The sequence below is a fragment of the Rana temporaria genome, chromosome 4 (genome assembly GCF_905171775.1).
Source record: "Rana temporaria chromosome 4, aRanTem1.1, whole genome shotgun sequence".
Lineage (NCBI taxonomy): Eukaryota > Metazoa > Chordata > Amphibia > Anura > Ranidae > Rana > Rana temporaria.
In genome coordinates this window covers 309,916,174-309,928,925 of record NC_053492.1, presented here as the reverse complement: position 1 = coordinate 309,928,925, position 12,752 = coordinate 309,916,174, and the positions used below count along the sequence as shown (strand labels likewise).

The 12,752-nt window shown below is 43.6% G+C and overlaps 1 protein-coding gene across 2 annotated transcripts in view; it reads left to right on the top strand.

Annotated features, from left to right (window-relative positions):
• TAB2 (TGF-beta activated kinase 1 (MAP3K7) binding protein 2) overlaps nucleotides 1–12,752 on the top strand; it is a 114,890-nt gene that overhangs the window by 73,597 nt on the left and 28,541 nt on the right. The window contains exon 3 of one of the 2 annotated variants that reach the window (XM_040350592.1): nucleotides 7,281–7,464. In XM_040350592.1, the coding sequence (XP_040206526.1) occupies nucleotides 7,363–7,464 (102 nt within the window). In that variant the 5' untranslated portion in view covers nucleotides 7,281–7,362. Of the gene's footprint in view, nucleotides 1–7,277; nucleotides 7,465–12,752 lie in introns of both variants that reach the window. The other variant, XM_040350591.1, reaches the window with a different exon arrangement.

Sequence of the window (12,752 nt, the reverse complement as noted above, 5' to 3'; positions counted from 1 at the left end):
TTTCTGTCAAGTGGGTGGAGCCACGCTCTCAAGGTGCTGTCCTGAAAGACTCATGGAAAACAAGGTACCGGTAAGTCTAACTTGACTTTTCCCAAGCACCACCCTTTTGGCGCCTTCTAATTTTGGACGTTGATTCACGATTTTCAGATCGTACAAAACAAATGCCTTTTAACCACTTCAATACAGGGCTTTAATACACACCTCCATACCGGACCTATTCTGGCACTTCTCTCCTACATGTACAAATCATTATTTTGCTAGAAAATTACTTGGAACCCCCAAACATTATATATGTTTATTTTTAGCAGACACCCTAGGGAATAGAATGGCGGTCATTGCAACTTTTTATCTTGCACGGTATTTGCGCAATAATTTTTCAAATGCCTTTTTTTTTTTTTTTACAAAAAAAAAAAAAAAAAAAGTTTCATGAATTAAAAAATAACAAAACAGTAAAGTTAGCCCAATTTTTTTGTAAAATATGAAAGATGTTACGCCGAGTAAATGGATACCTAACATGTCATGCTTTAAAATTGCGCACACTCATAGAATGGCGACAAACTTTGTTACTTCAAAATCTCCATAGGCGACGCTTTAAATGTTTTACAGGTTACCAGTTTAGAGTTAGAGGAGGTCTAGTGCTAGAATTGTTGCACACGCTCTAACGCACGCGGCAACACCTCACGTGTGATTTGAACGACGTTTACATACGTGGGCGGGACTTGCATGTGCGTTCGCTTCTGAGCGCGAGCTATCGGGGACAGGGGCGTTTTTAATTTTTTTTGTTTACCTTTTGATTTTTTACACTTTTTTTTGTTTGTTTGTTTTTACATTTTGTTTTTTCGATCGCTTTTATTCCTATTACAAGGAATGTAAACATCCCTTGTAATAGGAATAGTGTGTGACAGGTCCTCTTTAAGGAGAGATGCGGGGTCAATAAGACCCCACATCTCTCCTCCAGGCTGGAAAGAATGAGATTGTGAAAAAAAATTCACCGGTCTCATTCTTACTAGCCGCAATTGCGGTTTGTGTACTTACAGGTACCCGGGCGTGACGTCATCACATCGCGCCCAAGACCTCCGACGGTGATAGAGATGACTGGTGAACATCTGGTCACCAGTCATCTCTATGCCTCCCATCCGGCGGACATCGATCATCTCTTCGGGCCCCCGATGGCACTGGAGAGCCCGGAGAAGCATCGGATGGTGCCGGGAGAGGGGGGATGTCCCCTCCTGCCGCCTATAAGAACGATCAAGCGGCAGAACCGCCGTTATGATCGTTCTTATGGTGCGCAGGATCGCCACCGGAACAAAATGATATCTGAATGATGCCTCTAGGTGCAGGCATCATTCAGATACCACCGCACAAAGTACAGGACATCATATGACGTCCACCCGGTATAAGAGATCGAAGGTGGGGTGTGTTTCCGCGCCAAATGTGAGAAGTAGATTATTAAAATCACGTGCAATAAATTACTTGTGAGCAGCTCCTCTAGAACAAATAACGTGAAAATTTGAACAATAGAATAAAGGTGTGAGAGAGGGCGCTAAAGTGATATATCTTGCAAATTGGGACACCCTCGATCCGAGAATCCCAATACAGCAATACTAGTTAATATATGTATATATATAAAAATTATAAAGATAAATAAGAATTGAAAGCTCAATAAGTGACAACATTCACTACATCTCTAATAGATGTATTGGAGTGTACATATATAAACCAGTGAGAGAAATGTGAGCAAATAATCAAATGAGCTCCACAACAAAGTCCAAAACGTTGAAAAAGTGAATTAAATTCAAAAGTGAAAAATAAATAAATCAATTAAATAAATGTCTCTTGATTTGGCGCAATTTAGAACACAGTCTCTAGAAATCACTTCCACAGGGTACTTCAATTGATGTTCATGCAAAACAGTCCTGATGATACTTCAGCCACCACCATCTGATAAACGAACACCCGATGTGCTCTAGCAAAAGCATGCGCTTACCAGAAATTGTAGACCACTTTAATTAAAAAGTAGGTCAACAAGGCTGGACAGGTTGAGTGCCTGCTTACTGAGGGTCACACTTGGAGACTGCCACAATACTTGGTTCAAATGATAGCCCAGCAATTCAATCCAAAAAAACAGGAGATATATATGTATGTATGTATGTATGTATGTATGTATGTATGTATGTATGTATGTATGTATGTGTATGTGTGTGTGTGTAATGCCGCTTTATTAAAACATCTAAAATCAGGCTGATTGGCCTCTTACTTTTTGGAGGTGCCTGCCCGACACTAGGACTGCAGGCGTGGTAGAGGTGCCCGGTGGGGTCTCGTAAACCGCCGTGGTGTTCGGATGAAAGCTCGTCTGTGCAGGGACCTAGGAGCGGGATCAGCTGAGGGGTAATGCTGTCAGACTCGCCGCCTGTATAAGAGATCCCCTTTTGGACGTCATATGACGGTGTGCGGTTTTGAAGTGGTTAAAATACGTTTGGCATAACTACATGCAAAGCAGCTTCATTATTATCCCATTAAAGAAGATGACATTTCATCAATTGCCACCTCATGAATGTTAATTCTAGATTACAATCGGTAGTATACAAGACTGAATTCTTCCCAGTCGTTCCTTGATTCCGCGCATGTGTGTTTGTACTTTTGACTTTTGTGTGACAGATTTCTGCACTGACCATCCGAAAATCAGACTTGGAGCTGTCAGTCACCAAACATTGCTTGTCATCCATTTGTTGGCTGAAAATTGGAAACCGATTGTCTAAAGGAGCGTACTAATGGTAATTTTCCTACCGTGTGTATGAGGCTTAAAGCAGGGTTAGGTTATCAAAAAAAATTACAAATCTTAAGCTTTGAACATCTCGTGGAGCACTGTTAAATCCATTATCCAAAAAATGGAAAGCGTATGGCACAACTGCAAACCTACCAAGACATGGCTGTCCACCTAAACTGACAGGCAGGGCAAGGAGAGCATTAATCAGAGAAGCAGCCAAGAGGCCCTTGGTAGTTACCATGGAGAGGCCCTGGAGGAGCTGCAGAGATGCACAGCTCACTTGGCAGAATCTGTCCACAGGACAACTATAATTCCTAGTACACACGATCGGTTTTCCTGGTGGTTTCACAGTCCGCCAGGAAAACTGAGAACCTGCTCGGTTCCTTTTCCCGTGTACACACGGACGATTTTCCCGACAGGAAAACTGTCGTGACAGCTTTGGTCGGGAGAACCGGCCATGTGTATGCTCCACTGCAGTGTTTCCAATAGGAAAACTGCCAAGCAAAAAAACGCAGAGATTTGCGATGGGGGGGGGGGGGAAAGAACAAGTTTTCTGTCTGGAAAACTGCTATGGAGCATACACACGGTCGGTTTTCCGAACCAAAAGCAAACATGGCAGTTTTCCCGTCAGGGAAACCGGTCATGTGTACGAGGCATTAGTCGTGCACTGCAAAAATCTGGCCTTCATGGAAGTGGCCAGAAGAAAGCCGTTGTTGAAAGAAAGCCATAAGAAGTCCTCTTTGTGGACAAACATGTGGAAAAAGTGCTCTGGTCAGATGAGACCAAAATTTAACTTTTTGGCCTAAAAGCAAAACGTTATGTGTGGTGGAAAACGAACACTTCACATCACCCTGAACACACCATCCCCACCGTGAAATATGGTGGTGGCAGCATCATGTTGTGGGGATGCTTTTCTTCAGTGGGGACAGGGAAGCTGGTCAGAGTTGATGGGAGGATGAAACCAAATACAGGGCAATTTTAGAAGAAAACCTGTAATGCTGCGTACACACGATTGGAAATTCCGACAAGAAAACCGTGGATTTTTTTCCTGACAAAATTTTGCCTCAAACTTGTGTTGCATACACACGGTCACACAAATGTCTGAAATTCCGACGTCAAGAATGCGGTGACGTACAACACTACAATGAGCCGAGAAAAATGAAGTTCATTGATTCAGAGCATGCGTGTTTTTTTTGTGAGTCTGAATTTCCGACGAGAACTTTTCTCGTCTGAAAATTTGAGAACCAGCTCTCAAATTTTTGCTGTCGGAAATTCCGACAGAAAAAGTCCGCTGGGGCCTACACACAGTCAGAATTTCTGAACCAAAAGCTCACATTGAACTTTTCTCGTCGGAAATTTCGACCGTGTGTACGCGGCATAAGAGTCTGCAAAAGACTTGAGACTGGGGCAGAGTTTCACCTTCCAGCAGGACAACAACACTAAATCGTCTGTCCGTGTTCATTCGATCCGCAGATGGATGGGAAAAATAGGATTTTCCTCCGTCTACAGAAACGGACCATAGCGGGGACTGATGAGATCGGGTGTCAGCGGATGTTCATCTGCTGACACCTGCTATCCCATAGGGATACATATATGTCCGTATTTCATCCGAAAACGGATGGATGAAAGGCGTAAAGGGCCCTTTTTATATAAGTTTGTACACTCACTACTTTGTAGCAAAGTATAATTTTTTCAGTGTTGTCACTTGAAAACTTTAGATACTGTACATCGGGGCTCGACAAATCCCGGTCGCCATGGTGACTAGAAATAGCCTCCTGGCGACTTGGCTTGGAAGGTGGGCAAAAAAAAATTTTTTTTTTGTTTTTTGTGAAGTCCCCAGCTCTTTCTTGTGTGAGCTGGCGCCATCTGGTGGTGGCCGTTGGTATTACAAGTTAAGCATTACAAGTTAAACAGCAATTCTAATGTCATTTTTCACTGCCATCTTCTTCCCTCTAATTAGAACCCCCAAACATTATATATATATATATTTTTTTATCCTAACACCCTAGATAATAAAATGGCGATCGTTGCAATACTTTCTGTCACGCCGTATTTGCGCAGCGGTCTTGCAAGCGCACTTTTTTGGGAAAAAATTACACTTTTTTTAATTAAAAAATAAGACAACCGTAAAGTTATCCCCATTTTTTTTAATATTATGACAGATAATGTTACGCCGAGTAAATTCATACCCAATATGTCACGCTTCAAAATTGCGTCCGCTCGTGGAATGCCGACAAACTTTTACCCTTTAAAATCTTCATAGGCGACATTTAAAAAAATCTACAGGTTGCATGTTTTAAGTTACAGAGGAGGTCTAGAGCTAGAATTATTGCTCTCGCTCTACCAATCGCGGCGATACCTCACATGTGTGGTTTGAACACCGTTTACATATGCGGGCGCTGCTCACGTATGTGTTCGCTTCTGCGCGCAAGCTCGTCGGGACGGGGTGCGTTTTCTGGCTCCTAACTTTTTCGGCTGGCACCTAGATTCCAAGCAAATTTGTCAAACCCTGCTGTATATATGCCAAAAAAAAACAAATTCTCCATTTTCAATATAATGGATCAACCTACCCGGTAAATTGGATAACGGGGATATTGCATCTGTATGACCATGTCCACAAGGGTTCCTACACAAATGAGAATCAATTCCTTACTTAGGACTGAAACCAGGTCTGAAAATTCGTCTGGAAAAAAAAAAATATATATATTTGTATTTGACTTTTTAATTTAATATCAAGTTAAATTCATATGAATTTGTTTGCCTTTATTGGCACCTTTTGGTGCAAGAAAAGCTCAAATAAATGCATTTTGCAGTCTCTGATCACCATCTCTTGTATCATGTCTGCAATCTCTTATACCCCTTTCACGCTAAGGGGCTTTATCGACGCTACAGTGCTAAAAATAGTGCCTGTAAAGCGCCTCTCCTTTCACTCCAGTGAGAAAGGCTGCATGCTTTCACATTGGAGCGGTGCGCTGGCAGCACACTCAAAGTCCTGCAAGCAGCTTCTTTGAGGAGCGGTGTATACACCGCTCCTAAAGCACCCCTGCCCATTGGGGGAGTTTTGCGTGTGCTTTTAACCCTTTCAGCAGCTAGTGGGGATTAAAGGCACCCCGCTATCGGCCGAAAAGCACAGCTAAAACGACGGTAAAGCTCCGCTACAAATAGCGACGCTTTACTCCCGACGCCCGGGGCGGCTTTGTGTGAAAGTGCCCTTAAACTTTTTAAAAGGTGTTTATAAGTTTTGCAGTTAAACACAGTAATCACATTATAGTAAAGTGGATACAAGAAAAAAAAGGCACCAATTACGTATTGCCTAAGCAAGTACATTTGGGAGTCTTGGTGACCCATTGAAATTAATGACATGACTTGGTAGGCACATTTACCATCCCAGAGCCCTGGGAAAATATCTCCCTTTTCAAGGAGTTAGGATGCAGTTGTAAGGTACCCATAACAACAATACAACAGCAGTCACACGCACTCATGCAGTCATACACGCTTTATGCACCTTTTAAACCTACTTCCTATTTCCTATTTGGGTCTCAGCTGCCATTACTAAAAAACACACTGCTAATAGTATTATCAAAATTTCCATTCAGTACACCTCTGGTAGACTTGATACAGGAGATGGTCAGAGACTGCCGACATAATACAAGAGATCAAATCCGCAGCCTCACCGGTGTCGATCAAATTGCAGCCTCACCAGTGTCGATCAAATTGCAGCCTCACCACTGTGTCACGAAGCTGTATTTGAATTTCCCGGCTGCAGAAATTTTGTCCCGCCTCCTGTGATCGCGTCACAATGATTCAACTTCTCGCCATTGGATCAGTGTGCTGTCTATTACAGGAGGCGGGGCATTGTTTCTACTGTGGACTGGACAATTTAGCTCTGTGACACAGGGAAATCGCTACTGTTTTTTTTTTTTTTTTTTTTTTTTTTTTTTTTTTTTTTACTGCAAACATGCAGCAGAATACATATTGAACCAAATGTATAAAGATAATTTTATTGGAAATGTTTTATAGCAGAAAGCAAAAAAAAATAGTGAGTTTTTTGTTTTTTTTTTTCTTTCAACATTGTCTGTCTTTTTGTCAGTTATAGCGCAACTAATAAAAAAACAGTGGTTTTCAAATCGCACCAAAGGAGCTCTATTTGTGGGGGAAAAAAACTGCATACATTTTATTTACGTACAGCATTGCAATTGTCCGCTAAAATAAAGCAGTGCCGTGTCACAAAAAGTGCCTTTGTCATAAAGGGGGGTAAATATTCCAGAGAACAAGTGGTTAATTTTTCTAGAGTTGTAGCTCAAAAGATATTCTAAGGACTTTCTTACATTTTACAAAATTTACCAGTTTTCACAACTAAGGGGCCTATAGCTTTAATTTTCAGTGCATTTTAATGGTTAAATGACAACATTTTGAATTTATTCCTTGTATGTATTTTGTTCTACTTCGGTGTCTTTTTGTTTTTTACATTTTCATCTGCTTAATGTACAGTTTTTTTCCTTCTTTTCAGCAGAGCATGCTTTCAACAATGAGATGAGGTTGGGCTCAACCTAGAACTGTCCGATTAAGAACAGTTCTGCACAGGCAATATACGAATGGCCCAAGGAAGCTCGCAAGTTGACTTTCAGGTTTTAAATGACCTGCGACAGAAATTCCCAGAGGTGCCTGAAGTAGTTGTTTCACGGTGCATGCTACAGGTTAGTATTTCAAGCTTGCTAGTTTATGTAGTCTTTGGCTTTGCACAACTTAATCCATATGATGGGACATTATGGCTTTTAATGGTCTGCTACACAGTAGCGTGTTGGTCAGTTATTTTACAGTTGTGCTCAAAAGTTTGCATACCCTGGCAGAAATCGTGACATTTTTGGCATTGCTATTAAAAAAAAAAATATGACTGATCATACCAAAGAAATGTCTTTTATTTAACCACTTCAGCCCTGGAAGAATTTACCCCCTTCCTGACCAGAGCACTTTTATCGATTCGGCACTGCGTCGCTTTAACTGACAATTGTGCGGTCGTGCGACGTTGTACCCAAACAAAATTAACGTCCTTTCTTTCCCATAAATTTTAACTTTTTGCTATATTTTTTCTATATTTTTTTGCTATAATATCCCCAAAAATATAGAAAACAAATATTTTTCCCCAGTTAAAGCAGGCCATACATGGTCGAATTTCGAACTAATTTTCTTTTCAAAATCCGAAAGGGTTTTTATTTTATTTTTTTATTTAAATTTTTTTGGGATCCGATGATGCCACCATTGATTTTCGAAATTCGGCCCGACCAAACCTTCATGTTGCAGGCAATATTTTTTTTCTCTCCGTCAATATTCTTTTCTTGCACATGTGCATTTTTTTTTTTTCTATTGTATTTCTCGCACAATTCTCCCATCATTGATCAGAAAATCATTAGTTTTTCAAAAAATTTCTAACATGTTGGATTCCTCAAATTTGATTGCCGCTCGAAAATCGGCCCACTAACTGTGCGAAATTCATCCGAAAATTCTTTTATACAATTTTCGAAATTTGAACCTTTAGGCCGATATGTAACCTTTGACATATTTTTGGTAAAAAAAATAGCAATAAGCGTTTAGTTTGCGCAAAAGTTATAGCGTCTACAAAATAGGGGATCGTTTTATGGCATTTTTATTATGATTTTTTTTTCTAGTAATGGCGGCGATCTGTGATTTTAATTGTGACTGCGACATTATGGCGGACACATCAGACACTTCTTCTTTTTTTCTCGCTATTTTCGAACCATTGTCATTTATACAGCGATTAGTGCTATACAATTGCACTGATTACTGTGTAAATGACACTGGCAGGGAAGGGGTTAAACACTAGAGGGCAAGGAAGGGGTTAAAGTGGAGGTTCACCCAAAAAACAAGTATATAACATTACATTCAAGAGGGTGTTCACCCTATAAAACATTTTTTTTTTTCTAGCATTAAATTAAGCATAGTAGCGCGAGTTACAGTATGCCTGTATTTATTTTTTTTGCCCCGTACTCACTGTTTAATCCTATAGTGAAGATTCAGACTCCCCGCGGGGAATGGGTGTTCCTATCCAGAGGGAAGATGATTGACGGCCGGCTCTGGCACGTCACGCTTCTCCGGAAATAGCCGAAATAGGACTTGGCTCTTCACGGCGCCTGTGCCTAGTCTGTGCGCAGGCGCGGTGAAGAGCCGAGACCTACTCCGGCTGTCTTCGGGAAACGTGACGTGCCATAGCCGGCCGTCAATCATCTTCCCTCTGGATAGGAACGCCCATTCCCCGCGGTGAGTCTGAATCTTCACTATAGGATTAAACAGTGAGTATGGGGCAAAATAAATAAAGGCATACTGTAGCTCGCGCTACTATGCTTAATTTAATGCTAGAATGTTGTTATTGAGGGTGAACCACGGCTTTCAGTACAACTTAAACATGTACAGTATACCGTTTTTTGTGGGGGGTGTGTACATACAGTATTTTCCTCCCGGGTACTCACTCCCGCGGGACTGGGCGTTCCTGTGCGGTGCCGCAATGTCATCTGGGACTTCGCCCATATGATTGACGTGCCTGAGAAAAAAACTCCCACCGGTGGATAAGGCGTGTCATGACTTTCCGAAAATGGCCAAACTGCGAGTTGGCTCTATACGGCGCCTGCGCACCGACTAGGAGCCGTGTAGAGCTGACTGCGCATGCGCCGTATAGAGCCGACTCGCAGCTTGGCTATTTTCGGAAAGTCATGACGCGCCTTAACCGCCGGTGGGAGTTTTTCTCAGGCACGTCAGTCATATGGGCGGATGACATTGCGGCACTGCACAGGAACGCCCAGTCCCGCGGGAGTGAGTACCCGGAAGCCGGGAGGAAAATACCGATAATACCGTATGTACACCCCCCCAAAAAAAACTGCATACTGTACATGTTTGAGGTATACTGAATGTAATGTTATATACTTGTTTTTTGGTTGAACCTCCACTTTAAGTGTGTCCTAGGGAATGATTCGAACTGTGAGGGGGCTGGGCTACGAGTGACACAACAGTGATTACTGCTCCCAATGACAGGGAGCAGTAGATCACTGTCCTGTCACTAGGCAGAACAGGGAAATGCCTTGTTTACACATGCATCTCTCCGTGACACAATCATGGGCCGCCGGCAAACATGGAGTCACGAAGAGTGCGGGGCCCGGTCACGAAGAGTGCGATGCGCGCCAGCCTTCTTGAAGGGAACGTACAGCTACATCCATTTGCCCATCGCTGCCATTCTGCCAACATATATTGGCGTGCAGCAGTCGGCAAGTGTTTAAGGAGAGCGATTTTAATATAAAAACATTTTTAACACATAGTTGTTTGGCTCATTTTTACCTAAAACGCACAAATGGTCCTGATCAAAATTGTAAATACCCTGGAATGTTTGGCGTAGGTACAGACACACACAGGTTAAAATGGCAATTAAAGGTTAATTTCCCACTTTTTTGTGGCTTTTTAAATTGAAATTTGTTTCTGTGTATAAATAGTCAATGAGTTTTTTGGCTCTCACGTGGATGCACTGACTGAGCAGGCTAGATACTGAGCTATGGGGAGCAGACAAGAACTGTCAAGAGATGCGTAACAAGGTAATGGAACTTTATAAAGGTGGAAAAGTATATAATGCTACTTTCTGGCAACTCGGCCATGTGCAGACTTTTGATCAGGGCAATTTTAGGTGATTTCTGTTTTAGGCTGGGTTCACACTTGTCCGACAAACGCTCCGATATTGGGAGCTCATGTCGCATGACGTGTGAAAATCAATGTTTCCCTATGAGAGCTGTCCGACACATGTCGGTCCGACTATGAAAATGCTCCCTGTACTACTTTGGTCCGACTTTGATCCTACTTCAGCCCATTGAGTATCAATAAAGTCGGATCAAAGTAGGACCCTTGTCCTAACCATCCGACTTTTGACATCGGACATTGTGATTACAGCAGCAGTAAAAGGAATTTATCTTGCGCTGGGATTGTTTTGATTGGTCAAAGAACAAGTCAGACTATCACAAAGTCGGATCAAAGTAGTATCCTGTTCATGAAAGTCGGATGGATGTAGGACCAATGTAGGAGAGCAAAGTAGGATGAAAGTCGTACTATTGTTGTGTAGTATAGTGTGAACCCAGCCTTAAAAAGGAGCCAAGCAACTGTCATAATAGCTTCATATGATCATTGAATAAAAATATAAAAAAAACATTTTTCTCTTTCGTTCATAGACGGACACAGCCTTCATTGACATTAGGGTTATATCCGCTTCCACTAGGAGAGTTTAGGCAGAAATAAAGCACTTAAAGTGTTAACAAACACAAACCTCAGTGCAGCTCCTCCCAGGGGGCGTGCCCCCCCCCCCCCCTGGGTATAACCCACACCCTGCTCTAGCAGCCTCAGTTTTTTTTCTGCCTAACCGACAGGAGAGTCAGGCTCTCTCTGGAGTCCTGGACTCTGGAGTTTTTCTTGCGATTTTTCTCGCTTTTTATTATTTTGTTCCTGCATTTTTGAATCCTGCGATTCTTCGATCAACAGCCGACTGGGTGACAGGCTGGGTCCTCGGCCCTTGTAGTCCCCCCAGGTTCGGCCTTCGAGCGTGTGCCGGCCCTTAGCTCAGCTTTGGGACGTCCACGACAGGCCCCATTGCTCCAGGGGCGGCCGGGGAACTTCGGTTCTAGGGCACACATATGACCGGTCTTTTATGGCCTTGTCACAGTGTGTCTGGCCGACAGCCATGCCGTTTAGTGGACGTTGGTTCTGTCTGGGATACCTCCAGCGGGTGGTCGCAGGACGGGTAAGTAGTGACCCCTTGCTCAGATAAGTAGTCTGGCTGGAATTTTCCCAGGGGAGGTCGACTGAGGGTTCGCCCTGCTTTCCTCTCTCCCTTATTCCTCTCCTTCCTTCCCTTTTGTGTAGCGGCTGTGAGGGTTTTTTTTTCTGGGGTCTCTTTATTATCACCGGTGCCTGTGTGTTAGCTGGGGCTGTGTGTGTTCACTGCAGGGGGCTGTAGTGTTCTCTGCGGGACTTGTGTGCTGTTTTACTGTGCTGCTGGCTGTGTCTGTTCTTTTACAATTTTTTTTTTTAAAGTGCGCCACGGCCGCCATTTTGCCGTAGTCGCGCCTTGTGTATCTCGGCGGCCATTTTCTTGTGGTCCTTTGCGTTTTTTTGCATTACGGCGGCCATCTTTAATTTTCGTTTGGCCTCGTGTGGCCGTTTTAGCGCTCGGAGAGACCGCAAATCTCTCCCTGGGGACTGTCAGCAGCGCGGCCGGCTTCTCAGCACTTCCTCAGGCTCCTCTAAGCGCGATGCACCTGGCGGGGTGGTGAGTTCCCTGGGGGCCCTCATGCTCAGAACTCGAGCTAGAACAGCCGGGAGGTGACCGTGGGTGGTTCTCTGCTTAGCAGTTTGGCTAACTCGGTGGTGGGATGCCCTGGAGCCTGTACTAGGTACTATCCTCCCCACTAAGGCCTGAGTTAACCCTTGATGCCCCTCCCCCTGCCACTTCTGTTGAGGGAGTGTTATTTCTGAAGCAGCTAGTGCCTGGTTGGGGGGTAAAAAAGCGCCCCTCCCTGAGCCTGCTTCGGGGGATGCCGCTGACATTGGATCATGCCCGGCTATTGCGTCTGGCTCTGGTTCTGTGGTGTCAGTGGATGCGGGCTAAAAACCCACGCGAACAAGGAATTTATTGGAGCTCTTATTTTCTGCGGTTAGAGCTTATAGCTCAGTAACTAGACGGTTTGTGGTTTTGGTGGAGGTACCAGATGTACCGGTCCCTTTTGGGTTCCGCAAACCGCATCGCACTGCAACTGTGTTCCTTATTTGGACTTTTTATGTTACACCGCAAAATATATTTTTTGTAGTCCCTGAATGTTTTGCGACCCCTTTGTAAGAAGGTGGGTCTCTCCTCCTGTGGACCCTCCAGTGTCCGGATGGAGCAAAGCCGCCACGTTGCCCGTGGAAGGGGCTCCTGCCTGTGGGGACCCCGCTGAGACCG